We start from the raw sequence: 16,299 nt of genomic DNA, 5'->3' as shown, positions 1-16,299 counted from the left end.
TTTTTTTACTGAGGTCAACTACAAATCAGTCTTAGCAGATTCTCTTTAATATGCTTACACTCATTTACTATGCTTGGCTCAGGGGATGCCATCACAGAGGGACCTTGGTAAAATCCTGTTTGCCCATTAAATCCATGTTTTAAAACATTTTGTTTCAGTTATATCAAAATAAAATAAAAATCTATGTTAATGAATGTTTATGGTTTCCCTTTATAGATCCAACACATGTACCGTTGTGCTCGAGTCCAGGGCCTGGATACCAGTGAGGGGCTGCTTCTCTTTGGTAAAGAGCACTTTTATGTGATTGATGGATTTACAATGACAGCAACCAGGGAAATAAGAGACATTGAAACTTTACCTCCAAAGTAAGTAGATGAATGAAGAGACATACAGTACAGCTATCTTTAGAAAACAATATTATTCACATTTTATTTTTTAATCCAGAAATTGTGTTTCAGATAATGTTATCTCTCAGTTTGTGTGCATCCATGTTAAATATTCACAAGGGTTATAGTTATTTAAAAGTAATAAAAAAATAGCTTTATATTTCAAAATGAAAACTAAAGTTTTGACTATGCATTAATAATATTAGACACCAAATTTCTTGTATTATAATCTATATGTTTATAAACTTATTCTGAATTTGCAAATTGTTCTTTTTTAAAAATTTTAGTACAAGCACAGTTTTAGAGAAAACACAGGCCACTGCACAACCCTCCTGGGTGCCCTGGGTACCCTGGAAGCAGTGTGACCGGGGCTCAGGCAGCAGTGAGCTGAGTCTTACCCATCTGCCCTTCTTCTGCCAGTTCCGTGATGGAAGTGATAGTGGGTAATGGAAAACCCAGAAGGCAGACCAAGCTAGAAGGAAGATGAAAAGCTAAACGCTTAGAAATTCAACACATTTTTCTCTTCTTTTGCCATTTTGAACACCTAACACTGTTAAATGTAGACATGATCTTTGCAATTCATTCCTAAGAGATATTTCATATATGGTAGTCACTTTCAGCAACAATTAGGGCCACATTATGACTTTCATGGGCCCCTTTCTCCATATAAAAATATTAAAATTTATATTTATGACTTGGTTTAAAGATGAATATATCCATATTATATATTAAAACATATTCTTCTGCCTAAAAGTTTAATTTTGTTCTTCTGGTCTTAAAAGAAATTAAAACATTTTCTTGGGCCCCTGAAAGTATTTAGATCTAGGCACTGTGTCTGATTGATAAGTTGGCCCTGATAGCAATAATGGGATTTTAAAATTAACTTCATCAAAGGAGGTTGCTCGTGTGCTGAGTAGCTGACAAATTAGTCTCTTCAATATATTTTTTGAAGTGAATATTCTGATATACTGTTCTCCCTTCTATTCATATGTTGAGAATAACAGCTTTTGTTGAACTCTGAATTTATCTCTCGCTGTGTTTTTGTTTATCTCCTTTCCCTTGGCTGCCTATAGTATGCATGAGCCAATTATTCCTAGAGGAGCCAGGCAAGGCCCCAGTCAGCTCAAGAGAACGTGCAGCATTTTTGCGTATGAAGATATCAGGGAGGTACATAAAAGGAGGTATCTCCTGCAGGTGGGTTGACTTAGTAGTACCCAGTGTTTTGTCATGTTCCTTTATTCAAAGCATGTATTATTTTAAAACTGATGCATGCCATGAAAACCCTCGCAGGATCTGCATTATCCCTTAGAGTATTTCATAGATTATTCCTTAAATTTGGTTATGTGACAGACAAACTGACATCATACGGTGCATAACTCTGTATAATGCATCTCTTTAAAAAAAAACACCGCAAAAAAAACCTAAAACTTAAGTGATATCTTGGTCACCCATCCTTATCTATAGCTATCCAAGTCAAATTATAATTGCCTTTTAATATAAAAATTACATCTTCCTTATAATTTTACAAAATTATAACTTTTTGATTATTTTATTTTACCATTCTATTATGAAATATTTTAGAAAAAAATTTGAGAACACGTTTGAAACAAATTAGCTCTGTTTACTTTGTAATTGAATCTGCTGGGAATTTATGAAGTGTTCTTCAATGGGTTAACTTTTTCAAATTCGTAGAAATTGATAGTGGAAAAAGTTAATATGTAACCTTATTTGTGTTTTTCTCTATGTCTTTTTTTTCTCTGATCATTTCAGCCTATTGCTGTGGAAGTTTTCTCTGGAGATGGACGGAATTACCTCCTTGCTTTTCAGAAAGGAATTAGAAATAAAGTCTATCAAAGGTATTGCTTATTAGGAATACTTGATAACGCTATCATGGGAAGAGATAGAAGGGAAACTAGTACCAGTTTACTAGTAGCTAGTTTTTAAAAATCTAGAATTTAGATCAGTGAATTAATTTCTTTGAGGAAAATATTTGTTTCACTTTTGCCAACCTCTTTAAACATGATTCTTCTAACTCAGCGGTTCTCAACCTGTGGGTCGCGACCCCTTTGGGGGTCGAATGACCCTTTCACAGGGGTCGCCTAAGACCTTCGGAAAACACATATATAATTACATATTGTTCTTGTGATTAATCACTATGCTTTAATTATGTTCAATTTGTAACAATGAAATTGGGGGTCAGCACAACATGAGGAACTGTATTAAAGGGTCGCGGCATTAGGAAGGTTGAGAACCACTGTTCTAACTAGCTTTTATAATGATGCTATTTTATTTTGAAATGCCATTTTTTCTTCTGGTAACGTATAGTTATCATTCAAAACCACTTTCATCACTAAGTCCTGCATCTCTAAATGTAAAAAGATGGTGAAGTGTAGCTTCAAAAATAATACTTCAGGTTCCAAATAGGCTTTCTTCATATTGAACAGAGAGACCAAGTTTCCTTAGAAATTATACTCATATGAGACTTTCTCTGGTCTTGGAAGGGACGTTGGATACCTTCACCATTGGAAAAGTAGTACAAGTAAAGCACCTACTCTAATATAACCCTATTTTATTTTGGATAAAAATATATTTCAAATTTACTTTAAAAACCTCAAAGTACATATCCATGGCATTTGAAGATATTTCTGTTGGATGTATGAATAATGAGGCTTTATGCACTGATCATAGATAGGAGAGACCTCTTACTCTTTGAAGGGTGGTATAGATCCTGCAGGCCCTCTAGTAAGGGAAGCTTTCTGTTTCAAGTCATTCCATGAGGAACAACGAATGTCAAACAGCATTGCTAATCGTTGCAGTACAGTAATGTTAGTTAGCAGTGAGCACCTGGGAATGAGGGCGGGTCTTCAGGTGCAGTGGTTGTGAGTGTTGGTTGGTAAATCAGAACCCCCTTCACGTATGGGAAGCGCTAAGTTAAAGTGACTGAAATTTCAGTTATCTACCTTGTTAATCTCTAAGGGTGCTATTGTTTTCAGCGCTAGGAAATTATTTGCTCTTCATAACTGGAAACCATTACAAGGAGATGAATTCTTCTTTCTGTGAGACATTTCTGTGTCTGTGCCACATTCAAGGTCTGCATTCATTCCAAGAATTTCCACATAATTCTCTTTGCCTTTAAGAAATGTATGTTGACATTGTAAGCAACTCTGAAAAAAAGTATAAGATTATCACATAAAGTTCCTTACCTTGTTTGGGTCTTCATTTATTTAGTGCTGTGTCTGTTCTATCATTTTAGCTATCAGGATTACTTGCTGTCATGTGCATACTTAGCTGTTAATCACTCTCTAGGACTTCATTAAGTTGACTCAATTCCTGTGAATCCATGCTGCACATAAGGCCTTTGCTTCCTGCAACATGGCAGCATATGTAAAAGGCCAAATTATTGATTTTGCTGTGGGCCTTTATTATTTGGCTGCGGAAGCGACCATCTTATCCTAACAGTGTTCTATTTGTTCCCGCTGCCTGCCATTTATTGGGAAACGGAGGAGTAAATGAAACAAGATGTAAATGAATCATCCGTCCTTTCTCAAGCTCTCATTAGATCCTGACTGAGACTTCACTTTCAATTTTATGCTATTTTTAAATTTTCCAGGTTTTTGGCTGTAGTTCCATCTCTAACTGACAGTTCCGAGTCTGTGTCTGGGCAAAGACCAAACACAAGTGTGGAGCAGGGGTAGGTGTTTGCTTCTTGCATTATAATTTAATAGTGAAATTACAATGTTTGTATCTGGACAGCATTATTTAATATTTCAGATGAGTGTTTTCTCTTCCTGGTGGTTGCACAAAATTGTTTGATTACTGAAAACTAGAAGGAAAAAAGAAAATGTGTGCATGACCACTCAGGTCAAATCAGTGCTCCCATTTTGATCAGTTTTCTTGGAGTCTTTTAAGCATGCATATATTCCTATATACATAATTAAGTTCATACTATACAGATTTCTGTTTTGCTTCTTCCATTCAGTGTTATATGTAATGGTTTCCCCTGCTTTAAAAAAATTCTTCACAAACATTACTTTTATTTGCTACCTATTCAACATATGTATAAAACATTCTTTTACTTGTGGATATTTCATTTTTATCATGTTCCCTTCTAATGATAATGCAAGTGTGATTCCTGATTATTTTTTTTAGGGTAAAGTCCTCTCAATAAAATAAAGGGAATGAATTTGAAGGCTTTTGATACACAAAACTAACTTAATTTCCATAAAAATATGCACGTTTGTATTCCATCATTTGTGGATAAGTTTAGTTGTCTCCATAAGATGCTTCTCAACTCTTTATGTTTTTTACCAATTTCATAAAGTGGTTTTTTCAGATTTTAAATGAGTATGTCTTTTATTATTAGTGCTAGAGCTCGGTAAATGTCAGCCACTTAAAATCATCATTTGGGGATTATCTATAACTTTTGCCCATTTTTTTTCTGAGGTTGGTGGTGGTGGTGGTTTGATTTTTTTCTTTAAATTGAGGTATAATTGACATATAACATTATATTCGTTTCAGGTATACAATATAATGATTTGATATTTATATATATTGTGAAATGACCACCACAGTAGTTTAAATAGTTAACCTCTCTCTTCTCTTGAGTTTTTATCAATTTTTATGGGATTTTTCAATAATAATGTATTATTACTCCTATGTTTGTCATATTTTTCGCAAATTGCGCAGGCTTCCTCTTGATTTTGTTTTTTCACATTTAAAGTAAAACTTCTGTTTTTATGTGTTCACACCTATCAGTGCTTCCTTGTGCTCTTTTCAGCTGCTTTTACTCTTAGAAGTCCTTCTGGATGATGTAGATACTTTAAGAATCCACACACCCAGCTCCATTCATAGTCACTCAGAACTGTGGTCCTTTATAATCCACTGGAAGAGAAGCAGGGCTACAAATTAATTATTACAACCTGCAAAAAAAATGACTTAAAACTACTGGAGATTATGTAATTTGTAAATAAAATTTGAGTCCAGTCTGTGTATATCTAAATATATTAAATTCATGTATTTCTTTTTAGGTTGTTGCTTTTATTTTTCTTTAGCCAAGATTTAGCAAATATAAATGCTAACTACATGTTTTTATTAGCCTCAGAAGCATGTTTTGCTCCTAATCATGTGTGTTGTTAATATAAAAACAGGAAGTGAAAGGCTCCCCTACAGCACATCCAGCCTTTTTCTACGTATAATCAAATCGCTAGTACTTTGATCTGCCCTGATCATCTTCAACTTGCTATTTTCATTGTTCTTGCTACTTTTTGTGCTGAATTGGCAGTTCTTGAAAAACTTCTAAAAGCTCAAAGGCAAGAAGCAGACATTCATTTCCAACTTTAATCTTCTTTCCAGTTGTTCCCTTTCTTATAAGGTTGAGGAGTGATCATAGCTCTTTTTCCAGGGAGAGCATCCTATACATTCAGTTTTCCTAATGGGAAGAAGAATTTATAAGTATAAATGGAAAGTGGTATCTATGCCATTGAGCTGAATCTATTAATTTCCTTTCAGTCAATAAAATGCATAGTTAAGTGTTTGCTTTCTGGTTTAACGGCCACTTTGCAATCTTCAAAATATAATTATCAGTTTTATAAAGTTGGTAAACCTAAAGAAGGATTTTAGCCCAGCCTGTGTGGCTCGGTGGTTGAGCATCAACCTGTGAACTAGGAGGTCACAGTTCAATTCCTGGTCAAAGCACATGCCTGGTTGCCCCCAAGCTCAATCCCCAGTGGGTGGCAATCAATGATTCTTTCTCATCATTGATGTTTCTGTCTTCTCTCTCCCTCTTCCTTCCTCTCTGAAATCAATAAAAAAAAATTTTTTAAATAAGGATTTTATAGCATTCTAGAAAAGGCTGCTATCAAAAAATCTCCACAATTTTAAATAACCTGAACAGCAGTGACTTTCCTGTCAAAATAATTTATATTCTCATTCACTTTCAACATCTCTTTTAGAAAATATGCTGTGTACCTACTATGTACAAAATATTGTGTATTATTTATTATTCCAACATAATGTCTTTACATCCTTTTACATAGTGATTATTGGAAAAGGCAGAAGGTTGTACTAGATAATTGTTTTTAAAACTCTTTGCCATTACCCACAGTAAAAAATATATTCTACATTGTATCCCACAACACACAAACTGAGGTAGAAAAGCTAAGACAAAATTCACTGAAAATACTTTCATTACTATATGTGATGACTCCCAATGTTCTGTGTTCTTCCATTCAATTCCATGTTATTTTATTTTTAAGAAGATGAAACTGATTTATGACCCTCTAATAGGTCCTCCATAGTCTGAAAAATTCTTGGACCAGGTGACTTAAAATTGTCAACTCTAAATTAGTCATTTAAAATTCTTTTGTCTACAGTGTAATTATTTATTGATTTCAGGTCTGGGTTGCTTAGTACTTTGGTTGGAGAGAAGTCTGTCACCCAGAGATGGGAGGTAAGCTTAATGAAAACGGAAGCTTCCTTTGTAATTTATAGTTGGATGGTGCAAGTCATACAGCTAAAAAGGCACTTTAATAACCCTTAAAATAAGTACCATAGAAAAAATGTCTTATTTTTGTTCTTTTTAGAAAAAGTTTTGATGTTCTGAAATCTATAAGAAATTGTTCTTTACCTCATTTTGCATATAACATTTTAAAAAGTGAACATAGTGAATGTAATCGATTGCTCTAAAATGAACCCTTATCTCTCTTTCCCAAGAGAGGTGAAATCAGCAACTTCCAGTATTTGATGCACTTGAACACTTTGGCTGGCAGATCATACAATGACCTCATGCAATATCCTGTGTTTCCTTGGATCCTTGCAGATTACGACTCAGAGGTAAATCTCGAGTCATTTTGTGTAAGTGGAAAACATTTTCAAAAGTAATTAAGAGATACTGCAATGGCTTAGATGTTTTATAGTTTAAAGTTCTCAGCAGGCACTTATTCCAAGAAGATGAGAAGAGCTTTAGATTGGACTTGTACAGAATGTGGATAATTGACCAACTTCTTGGGTATTTATTCATAACCTCTGTTTGGTTTCCTTAAGTGCTAATTAATTTGTATCCACTGGTGGATGTCTCTCTGCTCTCTGCACTGTGGCCATTGTCAGAAACAGAAATCTACTTGAGTCATCCCTCTGTTTAAAAGGACTCAGTGAATCATCATCACGATTTGGAGAGAATTTAAAAGCCTCAGTACTGTGCCCTTTACAAAGTAACTCCTAGGAATCTGTCCTTTGTGTGGTCCCAGGATTGCTATTTGGGCTACCTGTCCATCTCCTTGACGTCTTTCAATTGCTCTGCACACGCTATACTCCTAGTGTGGAGTTCTCCCAGTGCTCTTGCACACCTTCTCTCCCATTACACATTCACCTGGCTAGCTCCATTCCACCCTGCAGGACACATGCGGGTATCACTGTCCTGAAGCTGTGTCTTGTTATAATCATGATTTGTGTTTGACCCTACTTGATTGTGAGGTCCTTGAGCACAAAGACTATTTTACATGTCTCTCAATTCCCAACCTCTACAATAATGCCTGGTACTTAGCATACACTTTAATGTTTGTTGAATTAACCAAAAAAATATTTATGAGATATTTTGCATATAGATTTTGAGGGGACAAATGTACTAATTTGACTTGTATTTATAAATGTGGATCAATTTCTCCTGCCCAAGACTTTTAAAGTACAAGTTTGGCAAAATTGGTTGGTTATGATGCCCTATTAAAAGAATACAAATTAAATATCCCACAGGTACATATTTCAAATTTCTACTTTTAAAACCCTCAGGATGTAAATTCAGGTTTACTTTCAAATATATGAGTTAGGTCAACTAGAGATGAGCTTTAAAATAATCTGGCAGACTGAAAGATTCCGTCTCAGTCACAGTCACTTGGCCTGGTCTGATGCCTTTTAGAGGTGAATGAATTCCTGAGTGTTCTACTTTATGTAATTTTCCAGTCACCTCTATGAAGGAAATGCTCAAAAGTAAGGTCAGCGTGAAACAGGGGAGGTGGAGAAGAGAACAGAGAGGGGATTTGTTCCTCTAGGTCAGTGGTTCTCAACCTGTGGGTCGCGACCCCTTTGGGGGTCGAACGACCCTTTCACTGGGGTCGCCTAAGACCATCGGAAAACACATATATCATTACATATTGTTTTTGTGATTAATCACTATGCTTTAATTATGTTCAATTTGTAACAATGAAAATATATCCTGCATATCAGATATTTACATTACGATTCATAACAGTAGCAAAATTACAGTTATGAAGTAGCAACGAAAATAATTTTATGGTTGGGGGTCACCACAACATGAGGAACTGTATTAAAGGGTCGCGGCATTAGGAAGGTTGAGAACCACTGCTCTAGATACTAGTATGTGGGTGACAGAGGATAAAGATGAATTGGAGCTTTTGTGTCCACAGTCTCCTGCTGTGTCCTTGCCAAGACTGGAGAGGATTTTCCCTCCTCCTCCTCATCTCCAGACATGGGTCTTTAGTGCCCTCCTCTGTCAACACTTAATTTCCAAAGCAGTTGTCTTCAAACCGAGCCACTTAACAAACTGCCGTGTGCCTCTCTATAAAGTGTGAATGACCAGCAGGTGCATGGCATTGTTTTGGAGTCCAGTTCTGCTGTGGGACCCGAAAGATACTAGCACATTTACAAGTCACCATTGTCAGCTGTAGCCACCATTATGAGAATGGTGGGAATAGAGGGTGTATGGTAATGTGGAACTAGGTTTATTTTGTATTTTAGGAGGTCGATCTTAGTAATCCCAAGACATTTAGAAACCTGGCGAAGCCGATGGGAGCGCAGACAGATGAACGATTAGCTCAATATAAGAAGCGATATAAAGACTGGGAAGACCCTAATGGTAAGTAACTTTTCTTGTCATAAACTTTTACCTAATTTCAAAATTAAGCCGTTAATTTAGTGGTCTGACCTCCTTGCATCTTTCCCAAATTGCTTATATATCATTATCTCTGTATATGCACACATCTATACAGCTATCAGAGTAGAAAATCTGGTTTTGCATGCCAACTGATGGCCATGTTTAGAAGGGATTTTTTAGGTAGCCTATCAGGTACTGGCAGAAAACTAAGTAAAGTATGTCTGTTTGGCACAGGGCAGAAATTTCCCATCATAATGTGCCTTCACTTTGACTCATATGTAGGCTAGGAATTACTCTTTCATTTATTGACTCAATTTTTAGAACCTTTTTGCATTAAAAATAAAAAATAAAAAAATTGACTACCTTCTGAAACACCTCAGTTTCTTATTATTTATTATTATGTTTAATGTTTATCATGTGTGCCCCAAAAATAAGCAAAAGAAAGGCGGGGGGAACTAAGCCTAACAGTATTCCCTATGTGGACTCTTTTTTCCCATTGATTTTTATAAAGAGGGGAAGGGAGGGAGGGAGAGAAGCATTGATGTGAGAGAGACACATTGGTTGGTTACCTCCCACACAGCCCCAACCATGGCCAGGGATCAAACCTTCAACCCAGGTATGTGCCCTTGGCCGGGAATTGAACTCACGACCCTTCAGTGCATGGGCTGACACTCTAACCACTGAGCAAAACAAGCCAGGGCTGGACTCTTTCCCCCCTCCCCCCCCCCCCCCCCCCCAATAAGAGTAGTAAAAATTGCATAATATTCATAGACAATTTAGGGAAATATGGTGATGCAGAGCCAGAACCTAATGAAAAGTATCTGCGAGTCAAATATCCTGCTTTAGTGGAGATGTTTTGCTCTTCAGAGTTATCTATTACAATTAGCCTCAAAACAGGAATTGCTAGATATGCTAAGTTTGAGGGGAAAGGCATCAGATTATACTTACTTTTCATTACTGCCCAATATGTAAGTGAGGGGAACAGTGTCACCACAAAGTTTTCATGCTACAAACGCCAGCACTAGCTGTATTTAGTGTCACAGTTGTATTTAGTGTCACTAGCTGTATTTAGTGTCATCAGCATTTTTAAGCCTATTAATACTAATATTATTTTTTATGTTTACTCTTTTGTTTTCAATGTTGCTGTAATTTTTTGAGCAGGAGAAACTCCAGCCTACCACTATGGGACCCACTATTCATCTGCCATGATTGTGGCTTCATACCTAGTGAGGATGGAGCCTTTCACACAGATATTCTTACGGCTGCAGGTAAAACTCTAAATTCAGAATTGTCCCATTCTGCACAAGCCTTCTTTCTATTTAAAATTGTTGCTTTTTAAAAATATACTGTTATCTTGCCTTACAAGAGGACCCATAATCAAAACATAATTAAAGTGAAATTTTGCTGTACCAAAATTGATGAATAAGCCAGAATTTGTTTACAATAAACAAGTGCCAAGGTCCTTTAGTCAAATAAGCAAGTAGCATATGCTTTCTGGCCAGGCATATGGAATTCAGCCTTAATTGGTTGAATTCAACAAACATTTAAAAAAAAAAGAAAGAAAAGTCATTAGTCTAGCTCATTTGCTGTTTTCTTAATTATAGGTGCTTTTCTCCACATTCTCTTTCATTTATTCAGACAGCATTCTGGTGCTTGGAGTACTTTAATGAATAAAGGCAAAAGCCTTGCCGTGTAGAGCTTATATACTATTTTGGTTGAGGAAGCCAGTCAAACAGAATGAATAACTATATTGTCAAGTGTTTTAGAATGTGATAAGTGCTGTCAGAAAAATATAGATCAGGGAAAGGGGGAATGGGAAGTACAGGAATGGGAGGCAGGGGAGGTTACAATGCAGTTTTTTTAAAAATATGTTTTTATTGATTTCAGAGAGGAAGGGAGAGGGAGAGAGAGATAGAAACATCAATGATGAGAGAGAATCATTGATCAGCTGCCTCCTGCATGCCTCACACTGGGGATTGAGCCTACAACCCGGGTATGTGCCGATGCTCAATCACTGGCCCACATTAGCCAGGCACGATGCAATTTTAAGGAACGATCAGAGTAGGTCTTCTTTAAAAGGTAACATCTGAACAAAAACTTTAAGGAGGAAAGGGAGTTAATCATTCCAGTGTCTGGTGAAAGTGTGTTCTAGGCAAAGGGCACAGCCCAGGCAAGGCCCCAAGTCAAGTGTAATGCCTGAGATGCCTCAGAAACAACAAGGAGGCCAATGTGTCTGGAGCAGAGTAAGTGTGGGGAGAAGTCCTAGAGGCCAGATTGTGTGATGGCCACAGTGAACTTCATCATAGAGACGGTTATTCTGTGTTCGCTTAAAACACAGCATAACGAGCTTGATTGAGGAAGAGGTTGGTGGGCAAAAGAAATCCCGTTTCTATTTGAATTAGTCTTATCAATCTATATATTTTTGATCACCTTCCTAGTTCTCCACTTAATTCTCATTGGTATGAGAACTTCAATGTAATGTTATTTGTGAAATTAGTCAAGCACATATATACCTGGAACATCTCCAACTGTGAATGACTATAATCTTCAAGAGAGCATCAAAATGTGGAAGACTTGGTATTCCTTATTGTCTTGCCTCTCTCTAAAAACTAGTATTTTTTTAAATGGCTTTTTAAAGTCTTTACATTTGGATTTCACTTTGATTACAAAACAAATACATTGAGCACCCTTTGTAAATAATACCCCAGAAATAATTAATTAGATTAATTTTGGGGGGTGATCATTTAAAATGTAGTGTATTTGACATAGGATGATGGGAAATGGAAAGGTCAGCAAACATCGACTTAGGGTTTTCAAGCCCTTGAGCTTGACTGAAGCTGTGAGGCGGGACTTCTTCTCTAATAGGGAGGTGCCTTCTCATTCTGCCCACAGGGAGGCCACTTTGACCTGGCTGACCGGATGTTTCACAGTGTGCGGGAGGCCTGGTACTCAGCATCAAAGCACAACATGGCAGACGTGAAAGAACTGATCCCAGAATTTTTTTACTTACCAGAATTCCTGTTCAATTCCAACAACTTTGATCTGGGTACGTAGAGCGGTGGCACTGTTTTAGAAATGTCATCCAGGAAGACATTGGTAAAAATAAGTCACTTTTCTAAAGACTGCAGTACACACTGAGGAGATGGCACTGTGGTTCAGCTGCCACGTTGACTGTAATTGGGTGTCTGCGATTAAGTAGAAAAAGAAAAATGGCTGTTTCAAACCTAGAGTCTGGGAAACGTTTATAAATTGACACAGATTACATTTACTGGTCAGAACATTGTTATATCAATGAAAACAGACATGAGGTAAAAATTTATTTGAGAATTATTACAATTGAAACCCATTAGTAGCCAAGAGTGGTGTATCCAAATTTTCATGTATTATTTAAATCTTATGTATTGCTTGAGGCATTCTCAGCTTACATGTAATATGTTTTAAAGTTAGAATTTCATAATAACTGTAAGTAAATTCCTTTTCTTATCCTGCTAGGGTACTGATTTCTAGAAAAACAGGACCAAATCAACATTTATAAAAAGGAGAGAAATTTCATCAATGCTCTGCTCCCCGTGTATTATCTAAGAGCTACAGGAAATTGATTTGACTTTGGTTACAGTTTCTTGGAACACAGTTTGCTGATCTATGTTTCTGGTTATTTCTTTTAAAACATATAATAATTCCATTGTTTCCACTGTAGGATATTTCTGCCAGATATTCTTCTGTTTTATATTTTTTATACCTTCTACTTTATACTGTATTTAAGAGTTCAACATATAAGTCATTACTATACTACCTCAAAATATTTCATTAACAGAAAATTCAGGAAGCTATTCATATCTAATTATTTGAGTGATTTTTTTTAAAGACAATTTTAACTTAATTTATCCATCAGCAGTCCTAACTTTGTGAAATTATAGCTCCAGGTCCAATGGAAAAGATAATATGACTCTCTGAGTAGCCCCAGCACAAGTCCTGAAGTTGAGTCTCATTACTTCTGATTGGTCCTGGAGCTCACCCATGAGTAGCTAAAGACACCAAGTTCTAGGACTTGGAGTTGGAGGGAGTGATGGTTACTGGAAGGAATAGAATGGATAGTAAATAAGGAAAAACAACTGATGTGTACACAGCATTTGCATATGGCTACACATTAGTGTTATATTAGGTTTACTTATAGTTCTCCTTCGGAAAAGGACTGTCTTCCCTAGGGACATCACTTTCCAAGACACAAATATGGAAAGGTACAGAAAGAGATACCCTAGATCTTTCAGAAACACTGGATCCATTATAATAGTCTGTGTTGCAAAAATGTTTTAGCCAGACTACTTAGAAACCCAGCCAAATGCTCCACTTTCACGTGAATAATAAAAGAAGGACCGTGTGACTCTGTCACACTCACCTTCATAAGAAATCACCTTTCTTCCATGAAATCGCAGACTACATAAAGCACTATTTGCTTGTAAGACCTATAGCCATAAAACTGTAAGAGAAAAGCATAGGGTTAAATCTTAACGATTTTGTATTAGGCAATGGATTCTTAGATCGGATATCAAAAGCACAAGCAACAACAACAAAAGAGAATTGAAATTGATCAAAATTCAAAACTTTCTGCATTCAAGGACATTATGCAGAAAGTGAAAAGAAAACCTTCACAAAGAAAACGATGTGTCTTATAAGGGCCTAGTGCCCAAAATATGAAGAACTCTTACTGTTCAACAACAAAAAGATGAACAATTCAATTTTAAAATGGGCAAAGGACCTGAATAGAAATTAGTCAAATGCCCAATAAGCACATGAAAGATGTTCATTATCAGTAGTCATTAGGGAAATGCAAATCAAAACCACAGTGAGGTGCCACTGTACATTTAAATATGGCTTGTAATGTAAAAAACAAAAATGCACATTAACAGAAAACATCAAGGACTGTGGAGAAATTAGAACCTTGTCCGTTGCTTATGGGAATGTAAAATAGTTCAGCCTCTGTGGGAAGCAGTGTGGAAGTTTCTCAAAAATTTAAACAGAATTACCATATGACCCAGCAATTCCACTTCTAGGTATATGTCTCACAGAACTAGAACAGGGCATCAAGTGCATGTACCCTCATGTTCAAAGAGGCACTGCCTATAATATCCAAATGGTAGAAACAGCCCACATATCTATCAGTGAATAAACAAATTGTGGATTCTATCTATATATATAAAAGCCTAAGTGACCGTTCAACTGTCCGACCAGTAGCTATGATGCGCAATGATTACCAGGGGGCAGACGCTCAACACTGGAGCTGCTGAGCTGCAGTGATTTGGCAGCTGCGGTTCTCAGGTGACGCACCTGGAACCAGAGAAGGGGGAGCCTGATTCCAGGGTGCATCACCCGAAAACCGCCCTCTCGCAATCCGGGACCCCACGGGGAAAGTCGGAGAGCCGGTTTTGGCCCATTCCCCACAGGCCTGGCCAAGGGACCCCACCGGTGCACAAACCCATGCACCGGGCCTCGTCTACACTAATAAAAGACAAAGATGCTAATTGACCGTGCCTTCGCTATGCCCTAAGTCACACCCACCAGCCAATTAGAGCGACTATATGCAAATTAACCCAACCAAGATGGTGGCCGGCAGCCATGGAGCTGGAGCAAGCAGGAGGCTTTATTGCCCAGGCGATGAAGGAAGCCAAACTTCCTGCCTGCTCTGAGCTGGCTGTGGCCTCCGCTCATGGCAACAAAGTTTCAGTTATAGAAGACAAATAAATCCCAGATACCTGCTTCCAGTCAGCCTCCACTGGGAGCTTGGGTGGCTGGGGGCAGTGGCCAGCCTGCAAACAGCCATCAGCCCCTCACTCAGGCTGGCCACACTCTCATGGGGTAAGGGTCCCCACTGGGGGGCTTAGCCAGCCTGAAAACAGCTCTCAGCTCCTCACCCAGACTGGCCAGGCACCCCAGCAGGACCCCCCACCCTGAAGGGGCTGTGGCCAGCCTGCAAACAGCCATTACTCCTCACCCAGGCTGGCCAAGCACTCCTATATAATAAAAGGGTAATATTCAAATTGACCCTAACAGCGGAATGACTGGTAACTATGACACACACTGACCACCAGGGGGCAGATGCTCAATGCAGGAGCTGCCCCCTGGTGATCAGTGTGCTCCCACAGGAGCTCTGCTCAGCTACAAGACAGGCTGACGGTTGCCAGTACAGCAGTGGTGGTGGGAGCCTCTCCCACCTCAGCAGCGCTAAGGATGTTCAACTGCAGCTTAGGCCTGCTCCCCGCTGGCAAGTGGACATCCCCCGAGGGCTCCTGGGCTGCCAGAGGGATGTCTGACTGCCAGCTTAGGCCCAATCCCCCAGGGAGCGGGCCTAAGCCAGCAGGTGGTCATTCCCCGATGGGTCCCAGACTTCGAGGGGGCACAGACCGGGCTGAGCAAATTTTTGTGCATTGGGCCTCTAGTATACATATAATAGAATATTATTCAGTCATAGAGTATGAAGTATCAATAAATGCTGCAACATGGATGAACCTCAGAACGTTAGGCTAAGTGAGAGAAGCCAGACACAGAAGGTCACATAATGTGTGATTCCATATATGTGGAATATCCTGAGTAGGTGGTTTCCAGGGACGCGGTGAGAGAAATGGAAACAACTGCTTTATGGGTACAAAGTTTCTTTTTGGGGTGATGAAAATGTTTTGGGACTAGGGAGGTTATGATTGCACAACATCGTAAACGTACTAAATGCCACTGAGTTGTTCACCTTAAAATAGTTAATTTTATGCTATGTGAATTTCACTCCCATAAAAAGAAAGCAATAGAATATGTTTACCCCTTTGCCCAGAAAAGATGGTAAATAGTTTAAAAGAAAAATCACTGGAGTTTTTCCCTACTTCTGGAATGAGAGACATTCACTCCTGGTCTTCTTGTCCTCACACCCTGGAAGTACTTGGAGGGGCGCTTCAGAGGCAGGATTAGATAAACCAAGTGTTTTCGATAGACCTGTTCCCTTTAAGTTAAAAAACTGCAGATAGTGCTGATTAAATAACGATTATA

General features: G+C 38.0%; 1 protein-coding gene across 12 annotated transcripts in view; it reads left to right on the top strand.

The window, feature by feature from the left end:
• Positions 1 to 16,299, top strand: part of WDFY3 (WD repeat and FYVE domain containing 3) — a 246,985-nt gene that overhangs the window by 205,712 nt on the left and 24,974 nt on the right. For 11 of the 12 annotated variants that reach the window (XR_002828161.1, XM_023750385.1, XM_023750389.1 and 8 more), the window contains 9 exons: positions 217 to 365; positions 1,460 to 1,580; positions 2,157 to 2,242; positions 3,997 to 4,077; positions 6,780 to 6,834; positions 7,098 to 7,217; positions 9,135 to 9,252; positions 10,432 to 10,538; positions 12,163 to 12,316. Coding sequence is in view for 11 of the 12 variants with exons in the window: in XM_023750385.1 (XP_023606153.1) it covers positions 217 to 365; positions 1,460 to 1,580; positions 2,157 to 2,242; positions 3,997 to 4,077; positions 6,780 to 6,834; positions 7,098 to 7,217; positions 9,135 to 9,252; positions 10,432 to 10,538; positions 12,163 to 12,316 (991 nt within the window). In the remaining variant the exon portion in view is untranslated. The remainder of the gene's footprint in view (positions 1 to 216; positions 366 to 1,459; positions 1,581 to 2,156; positions 2,243 to 3,996; positions 4,078 to 6,779; positions 6,835 to 7,097; positions 7,218 to 9,134; positions 9,253 to 10,431; positions 10,539 to 12,162; positions 12,317 to 16,299) is intronic. The other variant, XM_023750392.1, reaches the window with a different exon arrangement.

The sequence above is a fragment of the Myotis lucifugus genome, unplaced genomic scaffold (genome assembly GCF_000147115.1).
Source record: "Myotis lucifugus unplaced genomic scaffold, Myoluc2.0 scaffold_12, whole genome shotgun sequence".
Classification (NCBI taxonomy): domain Eukaryota; kingdom Metazoa; phylum Chordata; class Mammalia; order Chiroptera; family Vespertilionidae; genus Myotis; species Myotis lucifugus.
This window is presented reverse-complemented; position numbering and strand designations above follow the sequence as displayed.